Source organism: Pongo pygmaeus, chromosome 7, assembly GCF_028885625.2.
Source record: "Pongo pygmaeus isolate AG05252 chromosome 7, NHGRI_mPonPyg2-v2.0_pri, whole genome shotgun sequence".
Lineage (NCBI taxonomy): Eukaryota > Metazoa > Chordata > Mammalia > Primates > Hominidae > Pongo > Pongo pygmaeus.
The window spans coordinates 26,504,473-26,528,373 of NC_072380.2; the positions used below are offsets into that span (position 1 = coordinate 26,504,473).

Sequence of the window (23,901 nt, forward strand, 5' to 3'; positions counted from 1 at the left end):
CATTAGAAACCTTTTATTGAGACAAACGGTGGGCTGAAAATAATACAGAGTGAAGGAAGGTTGAGGAAACCAGTATGAAGGCATCTCAAATGATGAACTAAATACATTCCAAAGGTACTATTTATACTTAAGGCAATTTTAAAAGTGAGGTCTTAACCAAAAAGCCTTTACATGGCATTCAAAAAAAAAAGAGGGGGTCATTTAAGTCTTTTGGATTGACTAAAAGAGCTAAATTATGTACCCAAAATCTGTACAGCAGGGGCCTGTTTTCAGCAGGTAAGCCTATTATATACAAGTAAGAACCCCTTACTCTTGTTACAATTGTCCTGTTTTGCTTTGTTTTACAGGAATATATATAACCCCCATCGCCAGAGTTAGTCCACAAGGCCTCAGTGTCCGCATAGAAATATGGACCTACCTCTACTAGAGAACTATTTCCACTGCACTGTAAATACACATGTATGTGTCCACCCCCACAATTAAGCTGTCAATGCCTTGAGTGAAGGGGTAGTTACAACTCATTCATTTTGTATCTACAGTGACAATTAATAGGCACTCAATACTTTTTTTTGCATGAATGATAAATGATATTACACTACCACCACTATTTACATTAACATTTCCCATCATTAGCTGTCTCCAAAATAAAAACACCAAATTGCTGCCACATTTTCAGCAGTTTTCATAATATAGTGCTTCTGGACTTTTTAATGTAAACAAACATGCTTGATTTACCAATTTTCAGAGTAATGACACAAACTTAGCATTCTTCTTGGAATGGAAAACTTTCTGGGAAGTTACTTCATTCTTTTTCTCTTTTTCAAAAGGCATCTCGCAGCGCCAACTGTTTTTCTCGGAAGGAACGCTTATTTTTTGACCAGACATTCTGGCTATACCACATCATCATAAAGTTCTTCTGTTTTTTCCACTCTTTATTTTTTGAACTGGAAAATGGATTCACTTTGGTTTCCTTCCTCGCAAATTCTTTTCGATCTGTCTTTCCAGCCATTGCAGTTGCTAATCTTGTCTCTTTGTCAGACTTTGTCTTTTTATGAAGGCGTTCAATGTCCTGAAGAGAAAGTAATTCACCCCTGGGCTCTTCATCACTGTCGATTTCAATATATTTCCTCTTCTGGGATTTTCCGGGGGACAGCGTCAAGTTCTTTTCTCATTTGCGCCATGCGGATTTTCTGGAAGTCTTCCTAACTTAAAACTCGACTGGTGCTGACGGCTGCAGTTTTGGCTTTCTGCTCCTCCATGGGTATGCTGTTCAGCTTCTTGGAAATTTCTTGCTGTTCTTCATCGGAAGAGTGTTGCACATCAACCCATTCGCCATCGGCATCCTGCTCCTCGCTGAGACTGGTACTTTCCCATCCATCTTCATCATTTTCAGCATTCTCCTCTTTCTCAACTTCCAGAACTTCTGCTCCTGGAATGTAATCTTTAGCATCTAATTCTCCATATTCTTGTACTCTTGCTTCTACGGAGGCTTCTGTAGGCTTACCCCAGAATTCCTTCTGCAGCATCTGAGGATTCAGTGTTCGGAAGAGCAGAATCAAAGTTCTAGCAGACATCATTACATTATTATCCTTGTGTGTTTTATACTGAGCCAGGTCTTGGAGAAGCTCTTCAGTCATGGCCAGAGGACATTGAGCTGCTATCTCTTTTACAGCATTGATTCCTACTGTCATGGCTTCTCCAGAGTTCTTGTCGGTAACAAAATTGTTGGCCACAGTCATAAGCAATGATTGAATAATCGCTGGGTGTACTAGGTGATGAGATGCTTGTGCAGCAAACAGAAGGATCTTTGTTACTTCTCTTTGGTGGGGCTGCAGAAACCTTTGCAAAACGTGATAGAAATTGAAGAGGAAGAGCTTATGAATTCCCACCAATCTGAGATGAGGTTCAAGACCATCTTCACTTCCAACCTCTCCTTACAGCACTCAAGCTGCTTTAGTAGTTTTTCTGCAAAATCTTGGGGATCATGGATCAAGTGAACGGCTAAAAAGTTAAACACCTCTGGTTTTTTCTTCTTCTGTTTCTTGAGTACTTTCATTGCCTTTTCCAACTTTTTCTTGTTTTGGGAACTTTCTTCCCTGTAGCATATTGTGCTAGCAGGTCTCTTGCTGTCGGTCTGTCATCCTCAGATTCGGAGTCACTGTCCTGTTTTTCATCTTCATCTTTTCAAGAAAGAATGTCAAAGCAGCAACTAATATCTTGGTGACCTTAGAGAAACATGCAGTTGTGATAACACTGACAGTTTTGGTATCATTCCAGATGTTCCTTCTGTAGAGTTCAATCATAAAATCTAAAGACATCTTGGCTGCGGTCTTTGCTATCTCTTAACATGGTGTACATGAAATTTTACAATACTACATCCACTTTATTCTTGTGTTTTGCGTTTATATTCTTGATATCAGTCACGATATGTGTGTATAAAGTCTTTTGCAGAAGCTTATCATGGCAACAGAGAAGTTCAAAGAAGAGTTCTAGCAGGCTTGATGGATTGATAAGATTCTTATTTCTTAGCAAGATCAAAGCTTTGCAAAATGTCTTTCGAAGATCTGGACCCAATACGGTATGATTACAGGACAGAAGATCTTTCACCACTTGAGGAAAATTACTTAGATACCCTGGGTAGCAGTGACTAATCTATAACAAAGCAAAGGCTCTTCTGAAGTTTCTCTCTTTCTCTCCTATTATTCAGATGCACATATGTAGGACGTTCTGTGCCATAAACACCACCAGCTCTGCTAGTTCTTTACTGGGTTTATATGGTTGCAATTTGAAAATCTCCACATTGGATGTGTAGTGATTATACTGCTGTAGAAACTCCTAGATGGAGGGTGGCGGGTCTCGCTTCATCAGATTCTGTAACTGCAGTCAGGTTGCTGGGCAGCTTGTTGTTGTTTCTGCTGGACATTCTGGCTGCAGACTGGCTTCGCGGCGAGCAGTTTTAACAAAACTCAGATGGCCAGCAGCTGCCAATCCCTACCAGCTGCGGCTTGAACTCCTGCTTCTGGGTATGACCGGAAACAGCACTCAACCTATTAATAGAGTTCATTTCTGACCAAAATCTTAAAAGAATTTGCAAAGGGATTTGACAAATCAATCCTTAAAAAAAACCTTTTAGCATGGAATTTTTCAAATATATTAAAAAATTAGAGGAATACTTTAATGTATTACATAGCTTCAATAATTACCAACACATGGTCAATCTTGGACAAGTCCATTTTTAAGTTCATCTGAAGAGTAACTAGCCATTAACATCTGAAAAAGACGAAGAGAAACTTTAATAGTTAGATAACAGGTATTGAAGATAGCCCTGAAACAGACTCACATTTTTGTGGGCATTCAGAAAGTGATAAAGGTGCAATTTCAAATCAAGGTAGAAAGGATGGCTTAAAATTAATATTATTGGGTCAATGGGCTACAAAATTGGGAAGAATTGAAGTTAAATAATGTACAGCATATGGAAAATAAATTTCAGATGGATTAGAGCTCTAAATGTAAAGTTAAGCCTATAAGAAAATTAGAAAAAGTTATAAGGGAATTATAGATTAATAATCTTGGTATGAAGGTCTCCCCAAGCCATGTAAGAATTATAAATCTGATTACATGAAAACCTTAAGCTTCTACAGAGCGAAAAAAAAAATTAAAAGACAAGTTACAGACTGAGAGAAACATGTCACTCATAAATCAGACCAAGGACACTGGACGAAGACATGGAGATGTGAAGTAGGAGGTGTGCTCAGGAACATAGTTTAATGTCATCCACGTACAGGATAAACGGCTTCTCACGTCATGTCCCAGAAATCGATTCGTCGATGGGATTTGGGTGAGTACTTTCTTCTCTCTGTTTTCCTGAATTTTTCTTTTTTCTTTCTTTCCCTTTCTTCTTTCTCTCTTTTTTTTACAATGATGGTGTGTTTGTAATCGACATTTTAAAAATTCTGTAACAATTAAATTTGGGGGCGGCCTTCCCTCGTTTCCCGTATGGAGTGTTGATGCTTCAGCAGCTTTATTTGGAGTTTACACGTGGAGGCACTTGGGTTTGGGGCTTCCTTTGTGTCCCCAAGATAGCTATTGCAGAAGTGAGTCCTAAGAGGTAGAAAACAGATGCATGCGCAGGGCTGGGTGAAGCACTGTGGAGCCTGCGTGAGAGGAGGCACGGGCGCTAACGCAGGAGCGCACTTCCTCATTCCGCTTCTCCTCATCCTCTCTCCCAGTGCCATTGGCATCACTCATCCCATCCGGTCATCCCAAGTCACACGCAAGAGTTCGTTCCCGGCGCGCGCGTCAGCCTGACTCCAGCGTCTACACGTCCGGAGCCCGCAGGGGAACGCCCCTGCCCCGTCCGGTCGCTTGTTGTGTTGTCATCACGTGGCCTGGGCAGGCCCTGACGTCAGGGGCAGGGGAGGGACGGCGCAGGCGCAGAAAAGGGGGCGGGGGACTCGGCTTGTTGTGTTGCTGCCTGAGAGCCGGAGACTGTCCTGCTGCTGCCGCAGCCCTGCCAGCTGTCTGACAATGTCGTCCCACCTAGTCGAGCCGCCGCCGCCCCTGCACAACAACAACAACAACTGCGAGGAAAGTGACCAGTCTCTGCCCCCGCCGGCCGGCCTTAACAGTGAGTGCGGGGCCGAGGGCTCAGTGAAGGGGATGGGGGAGGAGGAGCAGCCCCGGTCGCCGCCACCGGCGCGGCGCGGGAGGCGGGAGGAGAAGGCAGCTCATTGGCCCAGGCCAGGGATGTCCAGGTGACTGACAGCTCCCGTTCCCTGTCAGGAGGAGGGGCGCCTGCCTTGCTCCGGGCCTCTCTGTTGCCTCCTGGGGTCTTGGGCCGGGGGCCGTTTGGGTTCGCGGTCCCGGAGCGGCGCGGATAGCGCGGATCCCCCTGGTGCGGGGGGTGGTCCCCAGCAGCAGAGCCGGGCGGGGCGGGGCGGGGCGGGGCGGGGGCGGGCCTGGGGGGCGGGGAGGCCGGGTGGGCGGAGCGGGCCGCGGAGGGGACGTGGGCCGGGATGGGGACGTGCGGCGGGGACGCCGGGGGATGGACGCGCGGGAGCGGGGCGGGGCGGGCGGCTGCCGCGGGACGTGTCGGGGATCAGGTGTGCGGGGCCCGCGGGCGGGCAGCGTCTGGCGGGCGCGGGAGCCCCCAGCGAGCATTCCTTTGTTGCCACATGTTTGTCAGGAAAATTCATTTGCTGGTCTAGGGGTGGCTTCAGTCACGTGTGGGGTGAGAGGCCGTGTCTTGCTTCTCCTTTTTCCTTTTTTATTTTTTTATTAGATTTCTCGAAGTTGGCCAAGTGATTTTTTTTTTTTTTTTTAAGCGATGGGTTGTGCGCGCAGTAAAGCTGAGAGCAGCCTCCTGAACCACCCAGGATTGCACACGTCAGGGAGTCTGGGGCCATGCATTTAAAGAAACGGAATTAAAAACGCACTCGGGGAGTTGAAAGTTAACGGACAAGGCTGATAGACAACCCAGGCCAGGGTCTTTTCATAACATTCCGCTGCCCAGACATCTTGTCCTCAGATTGTTCCTAGTCGTGAGAACCGGGAGCCTTCTTGGAAGGGTTCTTGCCTAACCTTTCTTTAATTCAACTCTTGGGAAAGAGGTAATGGGAGCAGTGAGCATATGGCCAGATGAAGTCTTTTCAAAACCACTTGGATGCTTAAAGGTCATGCAGTATCTTTCATAAGAGGGGGGTGCTTCCAGTGTGGCCTGAAGATTATTATTCTACAGAAGAGAGTTTCAGCCCTCACCAGGTAGCGATGGAGTTTGGAGATTTTAAGACGGATGCTGCTGCTCCAGGTTTTGATGGGTTAATTCCCAAAACCTCTAAGTGTCATATATTCCAGAATGTAAGATGGTTATATTATTTCCCACAGTAAATTAGGATGAATGTATGAGTCTTTAAACGTTACTTGTATCACATATTCATATGCAATTTTAAGTTATTTGCCCATGTTTAGCATACTGTCTTAGATTTTAGAATGGGAAGAAACTTCAGAGCTAGCTAACTGCCTTCTGTTGTTTACCTGTAGAGAAACAGGTCTAGAGTAAAGGGCCTTGTCCAAGTTCACAAGCGGCTGGGAGCAAAGCGGAGGTTCTCATGTTCAGCCTGTCTACTGCTCTTTTCAGGACTTTTTTTTTTTCTTTTGAGGTAGAGTCTCGCTCTGTCTACAACCTCCGCCTCCCAGGTTCAAGCGATTCTTCTGCCTCAGCCTCCGAGTAGCTGGGACTACAGGTGCCTGCCACCCGCCCAGCTAATTTTTGTATTTTTAGTAGAGACGAAGTTTCGCCATGTAGCTGGGATTACAGGCGCCCGACACCAAGCCAGGCTAATTTTTGTATTTTCAGTAGAGAGAGAGAGGGTTAGTCTCTCACCATGTTGGCCAGGCTGGTCTCAAACTCCTGACCTCACGTGATCCGCCCGCCTGGGCCTCTCAAAAGTGCTGGGATTACAGGCTTGAGCCATCGCACCGGCTTCTTTTCAGTGGTGCAGAAGCTCCTGCTGGTGTGTGTGTCTTATTTTGTCAGTGTGTTAGTCTACCTAATTCACAAAGGTGGCCCACCTTTCTGTTTCTTTTTAGTATTCTGTTTCTTAATTGTACAGTTTTCTTATGAGTGAAGATACTTGGTAGGCGTACATGATTTCACTGAAAGCAAAAGGATTTTCATCTTCCTTTGACCCTTTAACAACAACAACAAAAAGGGCTGACCAAGGCAGGGCGCGATGGCTCCCACCTGTCATCCCAGCACTTTGGGAGGCCAAAGCGAGTGGATCACTTGAGGTCAGGAGTTCGAGACCAGCCTGGCCAACATGGTGAGAGACCAACCCCCTCTCTACTGAAAATACAAAAATTAGCCTGTCTTGGTGTCGGGCGCCTGTAATCCCAGCTACTCGGAGGCTGAGGCTGGAGAATCGCTTGAATCCGGGAGGCAGAGGTTGCAGTGAGCTGAGATCACACCACTGCACTCCAGCCTGGGTGACAGAGCAAGTCTCTGTCTCAAAAAAAAAAAAAAAAAGGGGGTGGGTGCTGAGCCATATGTCATTGTTTGTCTTGGTGTCTGACAGACCTATGAGGAGTTTGATGTCTTTGGCCAGTCGGTTCCTGCTTGGCTGACATCAGCTCTTACAGAGGTGGAAGTACACTCAGCCTGCATGGGATATCAAAATGTTGCTTTGGGAAATCTGCTAGATAGAAAGTATTTTATGTGGGATAGGGTGAGCTTTCTGAAAAGCTTTTAGATATTGCCATATTTAATTACTCCCGTCTTGCCTCTTACTCTGTTCGTTTTTTTAGCTCATTACACAACACTGCACTGAACAAAACAAGAAGCCTCATTGAATTCCTTGAAGTGATTTTTGGGCAATGGGCAAAACAACTTATTCAGGCATCTAGTACTATCCAAATTGCTGATAAGTCGAAGGACTTTGTTGGGTAAAGTTGCACAACTGAAAAACAGGAGAAGAGATGTACAGATTATCTTGCGTTTGGGATTTTATCTTTGGTTGAGGGGTCAAAGCAGAGTTTCAATAGGAACTTACTGAAGTATTTGAATAGTGAAGTATTTCTGTGATTTTTTTTTTTTAACTTTACCGCTGTGGAGAGACTGTTCACTTTCATTAAAAATTACAGGGCAAATACCCAAACTCCTTCCAAGTCAAAAGGATGTTGTCCAGTTTGTTTTATTGTTAAGAAAACTATCAACTTCCTTAAGAATGTTTGAATAAGATTCAATAGGTCGAATAAGGAAAATCAAAGTAGTAGTGTAAGTCGTAGTATAATTCTTGTTGTTGAGAAGTACAGCCTTTTTTTTCTTTTCAAATTTTCTTGTTTTTGTTTTTTGTTTTTTGTTTTTTTGAGACAGGGGCTTGCTTTGTCACCCAAACTGGAGTGCAGTGGTGCAGTCATAGCTCATGGCAGCTTCGACCTCCTGGGCTCAGCCTCCCAAATAGCTAGGACTGCAGATGTATGCCCCCACATCCAGCTAATTATTTTATTTCTTGTAGAGTTGGAGTTTCACTTTGTCACCCAGGCTGGTCACCGGCTAACTTATTTTTTGTAGAGATGGAGTTTCGCTTTGTTGCCCAAGCTGGGTACAAACTCTTTTTTTTTTAAATAGAAACATCTGCGAGCATGATGTCCTTGCTTTCCTGTTATGAAGAGTGCTCTTAAGGCCTTCATGGATTGTCACTGCCTCATAATAATGTTTTGAATACCTACGTAACTTGTATGTAAATACATACTTCTGCAAAAAGACCAACTTTTCAAAAGTTTATTTATTTATTTATTTTATTTAAGAAGAATGCCAGTAACTCTTGTTGGCCTGGTCTGGATTCCTTTCAATAATGAATGAAAAGCTTTGAGGAAAGAATGTAAATATAATGAAATTTCAAAAGAGTTACATGTGGTCCTTGAAAAGTTAGGGGGAAAAATGAGGAGAAATACTCTTCATTCTCTCCTCCCGTTGTCCCAAAGCTCCTCTCCTCTTCTTGCAAGAGGATTGAACTAGTGATTATAAAACTGTAAAGATTATGCAACATACAGCAATGAGCATAATCACAATTATTGGACCACCCTTCACGATCTATTATATTAGAGAATGGAGAAGCATTCACAGAAGTTTCTCTGAATCTCTTAGTCATTCCCAAAAACCCAAACCAGAAAATATCTCATGTCATTGCATATTATGTACAAATTGGCATAAGGAACAGCTCTTAGTTTGTAAAGTCTTTTAAATAATGGAGAAAGCTTCCAGCTTTTAGTTTTCAAGCTTGATTATTAGGAGGAGAATTCACTCTGTGGTTGTTTCCTACTTTGTGTTGCTTGGACAGCACAAACCTCTTATCTAGCCTTGTTTCCTTTCGAAGTAAAAAGAGACTTTGTGAGGATTGGTAGAGTTAGAACACTAAGAAATTCTGAGGCTGTAAATCAGGAACAAATCGGGTGATGGGAAACAGACGTGTTGTTCATCTATTGAGGAAGACAAATTTGCTTTTTTAAGTGTTACTCAAAAGATTAATATGTAGCCTCTTAATGCCTATGTACATAACTTTCTCTGCACCACTATGTATTTCCATAGATGATCTTTTTGAAAGAGAATTACCCTTAATTAATTAAAGAAAATCTACCCTTTTAAGGCTGTTAATACCTATTGTCAAATTATTCTCCAGAATGTTCACTGAAGCCCTGATTATAATAACAAAGTATTAGAAACAACCATCTGAGTAGTAGTTAACCATTGCCATTTAGATAATGGTTAAAGTATGGTATATCTTTATAAAAGATGAGATGCAATGCAGTTGTTCAAAAGAATGAATGTCAGTATATATTGATAGGGAAGACATCTGAAAAACGACTTACAGAATATGTCAGTATGTGTGTATGGTACAGTTCCATTTCTTTATAAAAACAAAAGCAAAAACAGACCTATGTTTCATTGAAAAAAACTCTGCAAGTCTCCATGTGAAACTGTCAAAAGTGGCTCCTCTGGGAGTAGGAACGGGAGGTTGGGAGAGATGTTAATTTTTAATTTGATGTACTGATGTTTATGTTTTCTAGGAACACATTTTTCCAGTAAGGACTGGTTTTTCTCTGATACAGAATATAATTGTAGTAGCTAAAACTTTCTTAGGGACCTTTCTTATTGTTCTGCGTGCTTTATTCATTTAATCTTCCTAACAAAGTCTTCGAGGTAGATACAGTTATTATCTCTGTTTTATAGATGAGAAAACTGAGGCACAACAAGGTTAAGTACCCTGTGAGAGGGTAACAGCTATAACCGAGAGTGGGAGCCTGGCTTCAGTCTCAGCCCCTGACCACACTATACCAGTGTATCCCAAGTACAAATTGTCCACCTTAAGTAGAGATGCTTTCAGTTATGCTACAGGGTGTGGAGGCTACAGCAGAGATCACTTTTACTAAGCTTTTCTAGGTATGTCTCTTTCAAGTTCCTAAAGTGTATATTAGATTATGATTGCTTATGTGTTTTTAATGAAGAAAATAGGATCCAGGCATTGATTTGAAAGTCCTTCAAAAAAGTAAAAACAGGCTGGGAGCAGTGGCTCATACCTGTAAGCCCAGCACTTTGGGAGGCTGAGGTGGGAGGATTGCTGAAGCCCAGGAGTTTGAGACCAACCTGGGCAATGTAGGGAGACCCCGTCTCTACTAAATAAATAAATAAATAAATAAATAAAGTCGGGCATGGTGGCATGTGCCCTGTAGTCCCAGCTTCTTGGGAGGCTGAGGTGGGAGGATTGCTTGGGCCCAGGAATCAAGGCTGCAGTGAGCTGTGATTGTGCCACTGTACTACAGCCTGGGTGACAGTGCAAGACTGTCTCAAAAGAAAAACAAAAGTAAGGACCAGAAAACCTGATATTGTTTGTTACACCCTTTTTTCTCTTTGATTGCCTACTTCAAGTGACTATTAATTGTATTTTAGGGAAGACTGGCTTCCACAGAGACCCATCTGGAACTCCTGGTTCCTTAGCTCTGCTTCTGTCAGAGCAGCTCTGGGTTTTGGTTTGTTACTATTGTACGCATTAGGCTTCTATACAAGAACAACTGGTCCCATTGGTTTAAAAATAAGTTTGAAAATCCTAGAAACAGTGAGAGTCAGAAAAAAAACTGTTTTTGTATACATATTCTCTTCCCCACCCCCTTTCTCTCCAGTTGAAATATGTTGCAGACTCTAAATTTAGGGATGCTTTTGGCATATTTCTTATACACTCCAGAGGCACGCGAGATAAATCATCTTCAATGTTAGATCTCTCTTAGCTTTGTTAGTTGTATTAATCCATTTTGAGTTCTCTAGCCTGTGTCCATTTTATGTGTGTATAGAATGAGGCCATGGAGATGTTGTACAACTGTGTCGTTTGGCAGCAGAGTCCTAAGGAATTGGTGGTGATTATGGGATGGTGGTAGCCACTGGGGCTGCCTCAAGTGGAAAGGAAAGGGTTCTAAGTATTTATAAATGTAAATTCTAGTGTATAACTGAGCATCTTCTGTTTACCAGCACTTGATACTACTAAATCATCACAGCATCCCGGTGTTATTATTATCTCTGTTTACAAATGAGGAAGCTGAAACTCGGCTCACACAGGTAGACAGGAAGTGATGGGGTCAGATTCCCAGCTAGGTCTGCCTTGGAGCTTTCCTTCTTGTGAGGGTGATGTTGGGTTCACTCTGGAACTGGTGTAGCCATCGCCACATTTAGAGTACATTTTAGAGTTTGAGCCAGTTTTGATGATTTTACTTCAACTTACTGATGGAACTCCTTGTTCATCCCTGGAACTCTCTAACACTTCTGCTGGGAGTTTAGAGGGATGGCCACACCAAGCTGCTTGGTTACATTTTCTGAAACAAAATTTATTGTAAGAGATGGAAATTATGAACAAAATATACCACTATCTCTTTTTGCTGTGAAGTTAGTTTATTGGCTACTGTTAACAATTTATTTATTTACTTACTATTCTTTTGTAGAGACAGGGTCTTGCCATGTTGCCCAGGCTGATGTCAAACTCCTGGACTCAAGCAATCCTGGTGCCTCAGTCTTCCAAAGTGCTGGGATTACATGTGTGAGCCACTGTACCTGGCCTCAACTCTTGTTAAAATTAAAGCACCTTAATACGTTTAGCAGACTCATTGGACCAATAAATATTTTCAAGACCTATGCAGAATTACCAGTGGCACATCCCCTTTTTCTGTGGCCCCACCCCTTCAACTTTTTGTCCAAGAAAACTTTTCATGTTTGCCTGTAGCTGATGTGCAGTTGTTTCTGCCCCCAAATCAACAGGGTTTAATGAAAACCCTAGAAAGTAGAAACCCGTGGGAGAGAAGACAAAAAAAGACAAGTTCACAAGGTATGTTTAGTGTATAAAAAAGGAGAAAGACTAGAAAGCATAAGATATAAAGGAAATGAAGAAACTAATCAGTGAGACAGAGATAAAGCTTTTTTCTGAATTTTTAGCATTATCACCTGATTTAGTTAACCAGCTGCATTAATTTTATGCTCCTGATTTGTGCACACATTGAAATTTTTGCTATTGGATTTAGGTTTCCTCTCTAGGAGTTTCTCAGTTGTTTGCACTAAGTAGGATATAGTTGCTAACTTACTTAGATGACCTTTTATGAAATTTATAGGTGATATATTTATTTCATTTCTGGAGCAGATACAGCTGAGTAGCTTAGGTAGACTATGAAGAAAGTGTGTGTGTATATATACACCAACTAAAATGTTAAAGGTAAATAGCCTAAAAGTAGCAATTTTTTTTTGAAAAGCAACCTCAGAGTTTTCAGTAGGGTGTTACTATAAACTAAGCTTTACCCAGAGAGAAAATTGACTGAAAAACGCATTTTCTGAGATGTTTTAGAGTTCGAGCTGCTTCTCAGTTGATGGCATGAGCTATTTCAGGAACAGAACTATATAGATCTTTAGACTTTTATTACTTTATTTTCTTCAGAATACTTTTGCATTTGGTTTGAGGAGAGTCAGAATTCTTATCTGGATTCACCATATTCACATCTGTGTGCACATGACAGATTTCAGTTCTGCTGTGGTTAACTTATCTGACTTGTCCAACAGGTTCCTGGGTGGAGCTACCCATGAATAGCAGCAATGGCAATGATAATGGCAATGGGAAAAATGGGGGGCTGGAACACGTACCGTCCTCATCCTCCATCCACAATGGAGACATGGAGAAGATTCTTTTGGATGCACAACATGAATCAGGACAGAGTAGTTCAAGAGGCAGTTCTCACTGTGACAGGTAAGTGAGACCCATGTTTTGGTGGAATTCAGGAAACAGGTAGGTTACAGGGTTCATTCTCTCTAGGAAAAATTTATTTGCTTAAATCTTCACTTAGCAAAATATGCCTTCTGATATATTGCAGTATATTATATATTGCACAGATATATATTGTGTTTATATGAGACAGCTAAATCGACAGGTGCTTCAGTGCCCACTGTATTTCCCCAGATTGTCATTTTTCTTACTCAGATTATATTGTTTTTAGCAGTTTATCAGTTTAAAATTCAGTGGCATAAATGCTAATTTATAGAATTAATCTGACTTTCCCCCATTTTCCTTTGTGTCCCTGTTTTACAGATCACAGACTGCCTTGAATTAGTTACCTCTGTATACATCTGTCTTCCCTTCTAGATCTTGACATTGCAAAGGGCAGGGGCCATGTTTAATTTTTATTAGCTTCACAGTAATGGTGCTGGCATGTAGTAGACACTCAGTAAATGTTTGACTCATAGGAACTGCAGGTTGCTTCACGTTATAGCAATATTTGCACAGTTGGAAGCACCAACCAAGGTCTGTAAAGATAGTTTTGAAGTCCCCTCCGCTTTCTTAGAGGTTGTTTTGTTTCAGACCTCATTTTTCTATATTTGAGCTGAAGAAACTAATTCCATGGATTAAGGACTACTTATGGTGAAAGAGTAAGAATACAACGAGATATGTGTGTGGAATGAAACCAGGTCATTATTTTTTAGTATAAACCTTTCTGTTTTTTTTTTCAGAAGGGCTAGATTTTAAATGACATTTAAAAAATTCTTGTTTCAGTGACAGCTACACTGTTAGCACTATGGAGCACTGGATGACCTTCTGGGTAGTTGTTAACTGACGTTAACCATTTAGAAAATGCAAATGCACAGGAAGCAGATTAAGGAAACGTAAACAGTGACTATCTTTAGGAATGCAGTTTGGATATGTTTCTTCTTAACATTTTTGTATTTTGTAAAAATTGTGTATATTGCACGTATTATTACTTATCAGAAGAAGTAAAAAAAAGGACAAATGAGTTAAATCATGTCCAACTTCCTGAGTGGCTTATGATCCACTAATGTTGCCAAGGCAGCGGGGGACGGGTTTGTTGGCTCTGTGGCACACTGTGCACCCCCGCCACCCCCGTGTCATCCCTGACTTGTCCCTGTGCTTCTTAGAGCCTGGGATGGCTCTTGTCATAAGCGGAACCAGAGCAGATGGCTCTCTTCTGAACAGCTTGCCCTTGATTCCAGTAGCTACATTAGTCTGTCTTTCCAAATGAAGATTTATATTTATATTATGGAATTCGCGATGGGCTTCTCAAGTTTCTGCTTGTTACGGCCTGTCAGCAAGGCTTTCACTCTACGTTCAGGTGTGTGGGCCTTGATCATTGATCCCACGGTGTCTATGAGCCTGTTGTTCACAAGGTGCTGTCAATGAGCATAGAAGAGTCACCTGCTTACCTGTCTGTTCATCTTACTTCATTTATGGTGCAGTTTTACATGTGACTGAATATGCCTTCACCCTCCTATGATCATGTTTAAGTTTAGGTTGCTAAAGCATGTGAGAAGGAGGCATGGCAGGTGCTTTTGAACACTTTCTTACCCCTCATCTTATGTCTCTCCAGGCCCTAGATTAGTGGTCATCTTTCAGAGAATGCGTAGAACTCGAGTCTTCTGGGATAGCCTACTAACACGCTTTACCATTGAGGAGTGTCTTCAAAACTCACATCATTTGAATTGCCATGTGTCTCTGTATGTGAAAAGTCATTGGGAAGTGTTTCCTTAGGGGGAAAAGTTTTAGGGTTGTGGGTATCAGTCCTAGAGCTGATTTATGTATGTTTTCAACTTAAAAATTATTCCATAGAAATATTTGTGTTGCCACAGGGGTTGTTAGCTGGGAACCCCAGTGTGTTCTGCTTTGCCTTTCACCCTGTCACAGGGGTTTTCACCTTGACGGCACACTAGATTCACCCAGGAGCTTTTAAAAATGCCGGCACACGGACTGCATCTCAAGAACTTCTCATTTTGGTTGACAGGGGCAGGGTAGAGACGTCACAGTATTTTAAAAGCTCCCCAGCCGATTCTAATATGTGCCATGGGTGAAGCTCTGATGCATTCCAAATTGTTAGGAGGAGTAAACGGTTTAGAGGAGAGGTTGGTGCCAGTGTGAAGAAGCATATAGAAGCAGAGCAATGCTTCCATAGGATTCTTGACTTTGTCACCCTGACTGCCTTGACCTGGTCACAGCTGTGTAAGGCTGACCCTTAACTTGATGTGTAGCTGTGAACCCAACAGTGTTATGAGCACAAAGATAGTAAACTGAGGCCAGTAGGATTGCCCAGTTCTGGTTGACTCCTGTGCTAATTCAAGACAAAAATTTCCTAAATATATATGACGTTGGTTTGATACAGAACCAGCTTTTTTGTTTTCCTGTCCCCATTTAAGAATCTCCTATGTCAATTATACCAGTCTAAAAGACTCCTAGGCCTAATGTGATAAATTTCTGACAGTCTTATTTCTGAGTCAGTCTCACCAACGTCTCTATACATTAATTAACGTTATATACATACTCTTGATAACTTTAATATTTAATATCTATTCCTTTCAGCAAGTTAAGCCCCAAATATTTTTTATTTCTATTTTAGATTTTGGGGGAGGGTTTGTGTATGTAGTGAAGGATCCCCAGTGACTTTTCAGTTTTTACACAAGAAATCATTAATAAAGCTAAGAAATTAACTTAGCACATTCTGTTCATCTCTTGTATGAAGTACAGTTTGTGATCATGTTGTTTTTGTCTAAAAACTTATTTGTAAATTTTTACAGTTCTACGAATGTATTTTGTGTAGTCATAAAGGTTTTATATTAATATATTAATATATAAGCTTATATGGTTCACCCTGAAATATCTCAAAGCAAATATTTCTGAAATAAGTAAAATAGTGGTTCTCAAAGTTTTTGGTCATTATATACTTTTACATTCTTAAAAATCATTAGGGACCCCAAAGGACTTGTTTGTGGGTTTATATATTTTGATATTTACTATATTAGAAATTAAAACTGAGAAAATACATATTCATTCAAAAATAATACATTTTAACATAAGTAGCATTTTTTAGTGAAAATACCTATTTTCTATAAACTCTCCAAGTTAATAAGAATAGTGGCATTGTTTTACACGTTTACAAATCTCTAATACCAAGCTTAATAGAAGACAGCTGGTTCTCATCTGTGTTTGCATTCTAACTTGTGCTATCACACATCATGTAGCCTTCGGAAAATTCCACTATACACATGGGAGAATGAGAATGAAAAAGGCAAATAAATCCTACTAGTATTAAGAAAGGAACTTTAACCTCAAAGACCGTCTGAAAGCGTCTTTGAGAACTACCTTATGCACTTTGAGAACTACTGGTGAATTATTTAATGATGAGGGAACTTTGAGAAAAAGAACTCTGAAGTTCCTGAATTTGAAGATTATTTTACTTTTAATGGACAAAAGAATAAATATAAGAGAATGTGACAGTTTGTGTCTGTAGGTAGTATTTCCTTTGCAAATTTATTATTTTGAAGGAATTCATTACTACTGAAAAAGTGCAGAACATTTTGGGAGTAAGAATGCTCAATTTCGTTTAGCCTTTTAACATCACATAAATTTTTCTTGTATGGGGTTATGATATATTTTCTGATGTGCTTTTTCAAAGCCATACTGCTGTAACTTTTAATTTTCTAATTTCTAGTAGAGACTAAGTCATTTGACAAAGTGAGAATTAAAACTAATAGCTAAATTCCTTCTCTTCTAGCCCTTCGCCACAAGAAGATGGGCAGATCACGTTTGATGTGGAAATGCACACCAGCAGGGACCATAGCTCTCAGGTGTGTCGGGGGGATCTGATTTACAGTAAACAATTAAGAAAGATGTAAATTCTCTAAGTATATTTTGCTAAAATAAATGTGAACTTTTAGGACTAGTTTGAAGCTATTATTGAATTTCTGATTTTGGAATTTATTTAAGATGATATAGTTCTTGTCGCAGTCCTTTACAACTAAGGATTTTGGGCCCTGTCACTCTAAACGAATTGGAAAATTCTTGTCCATAATAAATCATGCCAGTACTCCAGGCTAGTTCCTTGAGTTTATAAGTAGAAAAAAACTGAGATAGATGCTTTAAGACCACAGAATAAATGAAGATGAAGGTTGTGTTAGAACTAGACATGAAGACTTTTTTTTTGCATCTGAAATCAAAGCAGTGGCTTTTGAGATAAATTTTAAATTTATCTAAATTATGCAGGATTCCTTCAAGATAAATATTGTTTACTAGGAGTTGACAATGTTGGAAACATAGATGGATATAGTATTAAAATCTTACAAATGTTTGTGTTAATAAGACTTAAAATATGGTAAGTATTTAATTGTGGCTAATGATTTAGAATACTCATAGCCAGCCTTTAACTTTATTGATATGTAAGATCACCTGAAAGTGTCATTAGAGTACAAATTCTTGAGGACGGGAACCATTGTCTTTTTCTCCTGTATTTAGGGTGCTTGAAAAATATTGAATGAACCTTTGAATGAGTCGCAACAAAAACCTTGTTTTGTCGGGTTCTCACTATTCTGTGTCCTGGGCACTAGAAATATTTTGTGTGTCTTAGATCCACCCAGTATTCTTTCTGTTTCCAAAGGCCGCAGAATTCCTCCATACTTTACTATGCTCTATTTTTGCTTTTCTCTGAAATGTCGAAAATCTATGGATTCAACACAAATTTATTTTATGATGATGAGCTTTATACTATAGAGAAGCTCACAATAGCAGGCTGTCGTGTAGTAAGATGATCTGACTGGAGCATTTGAATTGCTGGCTTATGTATGTCAGTTTGACCACATGCAGTAAGCTATAGCTGATGTAGAAGAAAGCGTACAAAGTCTCCATAGCAGAAAGTGTACCACGGAATCCAAGAGAGAAATCAGATTCTTTGCTGTGGTCTTTCCTGAGGAGAATTTCTTCAATCCATATCACCTTTTATACAGAAAGCTTTAAGTTTAGATTAGCATCTTCCAAAATGTGTTTTCAAGAATGTTTGTTCAAAGGTCAAATAAATGGAAAGTAATGCAGCCCCAGGTTCCCCCACACTCTCACCCTAGTAGTCGCATGAGTAATTCTGACCAGTTCCTGCAGTAAAGAAATTATAGTTTAAGCTGGACATGGTGGCACTTGCCTGTAGTCTCAGCTACTTGGGAGGTGGAGGTGGGAGGGTCCCTTGAGCCCCAGGAGTTTTGATTCCAGCCTGGGCAACATAGCAAGACTCTCTGTCTCTAAAAAAAAGAAAAAAAGAAATGGGTTTAATTAAACCAAATGTTTCCCAAGCTTATTTGACCTTAGACTTTCTTCCTCTTCTCTGCATACGTTTTTCCCTTAAGAACTTAATAACTCCGTGGAGCACTGTGGTAAGTGCTTTCCTGGCTCATGGAGTTGCAGATGTGCCATTAGGCTTAACTGAATATTGAATTTACACGGAATTCTAGAGTTGAATGCATCTACCCTGGAATTCCAAAGGAATTTTTGAAATTCAGGAAAGAAAATGTCAGGTTTTTGGCCTTTGGTAGGTTTGCCAGTGTTGATCCCTTCTCAGGACCAAATCCCTAAAAGAGCATAGGCTGTCATCAAGAGGAAGTACTTTATGTTGACAGTCAGATCGGTCAGTTTCAACAAAGGGAAGAGTTTGGAAAGACAGTCTAACTCCTGTGAGAGATAACAGTTGAGTAAGACTTAATAAGGGAGCTGTCAGTAGGTATAGTTTAAACTTTCAAAAACCTTTTACATTGCCTTTTTTTAATGGAAGAAACAATAATTTAAAAATTAATTTCTTTAGGATTTGGGAAAATTGATTTTCTTCCTGAATAAGAAGAAAGTTTAGGGTTAAGAAACTTGAAAAAACAGTTAAAGGACTGTTATTGTACTTGATCTTATAGAATGTTTTTATATGTGTTTATAAGGACTATATATCATTTTCAAGCTTTTCTAAGATGAGGAAGTAAAGTCACTAACATTAACTAGATATGTTCTAGGTGCTCAATTTCTTTTTTTTATTTGGAGACAGTGTCTCAGGGTCTTGCTTTGTCACCCAGGCTGGAGTGCAGTGGTGCAGTTATAGCTCACCACAGACTTCAATTCCTGGCTCAAGCAATCTTTCTGCCTCAGCCTCCCTAGTAGCTGGGACTACAGGCTCACACTGCCACGCCTGGCTACTTTTTTATTTTTTTTTGTATAGACAGAGTCTCGCTATATTGCCCAGGCTGGTTTCAAACTCCTGGCCTCAAATGATCCTCCCATGTCGGCCTCCCAAAGTGCTGGAATTACAGACCTGAGTTACCACTCCCACCTCTCTTTTAATGTTCTCAATCCAGTGAAAGCAGTGATATTATCCCCACGGACCAGTGGAAAAAGTGAGGCTTTGTACTAATTACTTATCTAAGATCACAAAGCAAGTCAGTGTTAGAGCCAGGATTCAAAGCAGGTCTGAGTCTGTGGCCCTTGTTCTTTCTACTGAACTAAGTAAATGAATTCGATTGATAACAGGAGAGCTCACAAAGCCATGAGAATGAACTGAAAAATGTCTGCTGAGTTATGGTATGGCGAATCCGCCTAAGGCAGTGTGCACTTAGGAAAAAGACCATGAAACTGCTTTTGGGATGATCATCCTCAAGAGTCTCAGTTTTGTATCAGAAAACAGACTGTAGATTGTTTCTTCACTTGATCTTAGCCAAAAGTCCGAGAAGCAATATAGATTATTTATTGAAGACATTTTTGCATTGTGTTTCTGGGACCAAAAATGCCAGCACAATGTTGAGTGTTACTGAAAAATGATCCAAACAGAAAATGTCCTCCTTTTCCTGTCTTGTAAAACTGTGATTTTTATCTGTACATGAATCATGGTATACAGCTTAATATCCATATTTAGAGGACAAAGTGACCTTGAGGTAAACCAGAGAAGGAAAACTTAAGTGATTAGAAAATAAAGAACTCCATGTGAGAGAACAGGCTAGAATGATCAGAATCTTCTTTGTTTTTGTTTTTTGTTTTTGAGATGGACCTCACTCTGTCACCAGGCTGGAGTGCAGTTGCATCGGCTCACTGCAACCTCTGTTTCCAGGTGGTTCTCCTGCTTCAGCCGCCCAAGAAGCTGGGATTACAGGCGTGCGCCACAACGCCTGGCTAATTTTTGTATTTTTAGTAGAGACAGGGTTTTGCCATGTTGGCCAGGCTGGTCTCAAACTCCTGACCTCAAGTGATCCATCCACCTCGGCCTCCCTAAGTGCTGGGATTACAGGCGTGAGCCATGGTGCCCAGCCAGAATCTTCTTTGGACAGATGTAGGTATAGAGAGAGGATTATTGATTTTAAAAGCACAAATCTTACATAATTAGATTAAGTACATTTTTACCATATTCTGGAATTCTAAGAATTGGAAGGCAGTTTAAAACCTGAAAGTGGCAAATTTAAGATTAGTAAAAGGAAGCACAGAGCGGTAGTAAATGAGGAAAGCTTACCACTCTTATTCTTAAAGTATTATAAGTTCAGAAACTTATCTGGAGTTCTTTTTTGTTTTGTTTTCTTTTTAAAACACTTGTCCAGAGATAACTTTGCTTCATTCAACTGAGAAAATTCCATCCTCTTGAAAAAAAAAATTAGAGCGTGAAATCTTACTGCGTTTTCATTCTGTCAGAAATTATGAAATATTAACTCGTTAAATCTTTGAGCAGGTTTAAAGAAAGACCTGTGAGGCCAAAGCAGGAAACTAAACAGAAGCGACCTGCAGTATGTTGAGTATAGTCAGATATTGTGTGTACAGCAACTGATGTGCAAGTAAATTGTAACAGTTTATTGTTTTTGATTTGGGATGATTTCAGTGTTACTCCAAAGAGCCAACTCATGATTCTGAGTAATCTCAATAGCCAATGGAAAGAGCTTAATCCTAAATGCTACATTGTGTCATTCAGTGGAATTTGCCAAGTTCAGCAGAACTAAATAAGAATGGTACTAACAAGAGCAGCAGACATGCACAGGGGTTTTACTTTGCCCTGTCTGAAGCTCCTTCCTGGGGTAGCTGTTTCACAGAGAACTAGACCTGTCAAAAAAGAGTCATGTGAATATGTCAGACTCTGCATTTCTTAGCTACCTACTGAAAAGAATGACAGCTTTGGTCATTCTTTTGAGTGAATCCTAGTCAAACAAAATAAAATGTCAAAATGCTTCTTAGTTTTGAGACCCCTGGGTTTGGGGTCATAGCATGACATTCCTTAAAACTGACTATGACCAGGCACGGTGGCTCACGCCTGTAATCCCAACACTTTGGGAGGCTGAGGCGTGTGGATCACTTGAGGTCAGGAGTTCGAGTCCAGCCTGGCCAACATGGTGAAATCCCATCTCTACGAAAAATACAAAAATTTGCCAGGTGTGGTGCCAGGCGCCTGTAATCCCAGCTACTCTGGAAGCTGAGGCAGGAGAATTGCTAGAACCCAGGAGGCGGAGGTTGCAGTGAGCCAAGATCGCGCCACTGCACTCCAGCCTGGGCGACAGAGTGAGACTCCGTCTCAAAAAGAAAACTGAATAAATAATACTGAATAAATAAAACTGAATAAATAAATATCATTTTTAGGACTTTTTCATTCCTTTTGGTTCTATTAAAAGGGGAGCTATTGGAAATGTTAATTGTTCTTGGCCTGAAACTTTAGGTTATAATTAGCAATTTTTAAAAGTCACATTTTTTATTTTATTTGATATGACAGATGTTAAATTCTGACTCAACTTATTATAGATTATTCCCAAAAACTTTTGGCTAACATAGTTTCGAAACCTTGGAAAATGTTTGTATAGCAATTTGTCCTAAAAATATAATCTCCTTCCAGAGAGTAAACCCTGGTGCTTAACAGTAGGGCCTCTCTATACAGTATTCCTGGGTTTGAATACTGGCCCTGCTATGTACTGGTTGTGGAACCTTAGGCAAATTATTTAATCTATGTCTCAGTCTCCTCATCTGTTACAATTATTAAATGTATTATTAAATTATTAAAATGGGATTTTAATAATTATTTTTATAGGGTTATTTGTTACAAGGTGAAAGTTAATGCATGTGGCTGGGTGCAGTGTCTCACACCTGTAATCCCAGCACTTTGGGAGGCTGAAGCAGGGAAGATCCCTTGGGCCCGGGAGTTCAAGACCAGGCTGGGCAACATAGTGAAACACTGTCTCTTTAAAAAAATACAAAAATTAGCTGGGCATGGTGGCACACACCTGTAGTCCCAGCTACTTGGGAGGCTGAGGTGGGAGGATTAATTGAGCCGAGGAGTTTGAGGCTGCAGTAAGCTGTGATTGCACTCTGGCCTGGGTGACACAGGAGACCCTGTCTCCAGGAAAAAAAAAAATCCATGTAACATGCTTGGAATAATATTTGCCCCTTTAAGTGCTCAGTAAATACTATTATTTATTTCCTCATCACATCTCTCACTTATTTTTGTTTTACTTCTCATTTTATTTTTAGCATATCCTTTTATTTCCTTTTATTTTTTTAATTATGAAATTTTGTTTTTTTTTTGAGACGGAATCTCACTCTATCGCCCAGGCTAGAGTATAGTGGCTGGATCTTGGCTCACTGCAACCTCCACCTCCCAGGCTCAAGCGATTCTTCTGCCTCAGCCTCTCAAGTACCTGGGATTACAGGTGTCTGCCACCATGCCCAGCTAAGTTTTTTTGGTTTTGTTTTGTTTTGTTTTGTTTGTTGAGACGGAGTCTCGCTCTTTCCCCCAGGCTGGAGTGTAGTGGTGCGATCTCTGCTCACTGCAAGCTCCGCCTCCTGGGTTCACGCCATTCTCCTGCCGCAGCCTCCCGAGTAGCTGGGACTACAGGTGCCCGCCATCACGCCCGGCTAATTTTTTTGTATTTTTAGTAGAGACGGGGTTTCACTGTGTTTGCCAGGATGGTCTCGATCTCCTGACCTTGTGATCCGCTCACCTTGGCCTCCCAAAGTGCTGGGATTACAGGCGTGAGCTACCGCGCCCTGCGTATAGGTTTTGTATTTTTTTTTTAGTAAAGACGGGGTTTTACCATGTTGGGGCCAGGCTGGTCTCCAGCTTCTGACCTCAAGTGATCCGCCTGCCTCAGCCTCCCAGAGTGCTGGGATTATAGGCATGAGCCACCGCACCCGGCCTAATTACGAAAATTTTAAGTGCATACAAGAGAGAATAATACAATGGACCTTCGTGTAAGTATTGCCCAGATTTAACCCTTATCGAGGTTTTTCATACTTCCCTTAGCATTACATCCCAAAATACAGTCTCATGCAGTTCCTGTGCTGTGCTTAGATATCCCAACAGTGAAGCTCACTCAGGTTGTTCTGAAGATATTACATACTCTGATCTTAGATTATTTTTCAGCATTTTTTAGAAAAACAACATGTCTGTTATCTAAAATTTCTGAGACACAAGCTTATGAGTTTGGTATGTTTTCTGTCTAGATTTGTCTTTGTATTAGGAGGAATTGGTCTTCCTTTTTTTCTTAAAGTTTGAATTCTTCTTTACAGTCAGAAGAAGAAGTTGTAGAAGGAGAGAAGGAAGTCGAGGCTTTGAAGAAAAGTGCGGACTGGGTATCAGACTGGTCCAGTAGACCCGAAAACATTCCACCCAAGTGAGTTCTCACATGTTTCTTGTCAGTGGACACAGTTGATCTGCACACGCTTACAGGCAATGGGCCTGGTAATCCCCACGATATTTTCAGCAAATGACATCTGCCTCTGAATTTCTTTCTCAGGGAGTTCCACTTCAGACACCCTAAACGTTCTGTGTCTTTAAGCATGAGGAAAAGTGGAGCCATGAAGAAAGGGGGTATTTTCTCTGCAGAATTTCTGAAGGTGTTCATTCCATCTCTCTTCCTTTCTCATGTTTTGGCTTTGGGGCTAGGGTAAGTACTGGTCAACTCCTGAAGTTTTTTCCATTCATTTTATCCTCTTATTTTCAGATTGAAGAAATGTATGTGGAAGCAGTTTTTATTGCCTTACTTTCAATGTTTTAGTGCAAATAAGGTGAACTTAAAAAAGTGGGTGCACAATTGTTCTACAAATAAGCATTTTTAATAAT

The 23,901-nt window shown here is 40.7% G+C and overlaps 1 protein-coding gene and 1 pseudogene across 3 annotated transcripts in view; one reads left to right on the forward strand and one right to left on the reverse strand.

Annotated features, from left to right (window-relative positions):
- On the reverse strand, nt 1-3,197 carry LOC129042460 (protein SDA1 homolog; annotated as a pseudogene).
- The window catches only part of BNIP3L (BCL2 interacting protein 3 like), a 25,876-nt gene continuing 4,566 nt past the window's right edge, over nt 2,592-23,901 (forward strand). The window contains exons 1-6 of one of the 3 annotated variants that reach the window (XM_063669377.1): nt 4,783-4,894; nt 11,763-11,864; nt 12,587-12,770; nt 16,576-16,648; nt 23,349-23,452; nt 23,576-23,725. In XM_063669377.1, the coding sequence (XP_063525447.1) occupies nt 11,804-11,864; nt 12,587-12,770; nt 16,576-16,648; nt 23,349-23,452; nt 23,576-23,725 (572 nt within the window). In that variant the 5' untranslated portion in view covers nt 4,783-4,894; nt 11,763-11,803. Of the gene's footprint in view, nt 4,628-4,782; nt 4,895-5,076; nt 5,103-11,762; nt 11,865-12,586; nt 12,771-16,575; nt 16,649-23,348; nt 23,453-23,575; nt 23,726-23,901 lie in introns of those variants that run through there. The other 2 variants (XM_063669376.1, XM_054498535.2) reach the window with 2 other exon arrangements.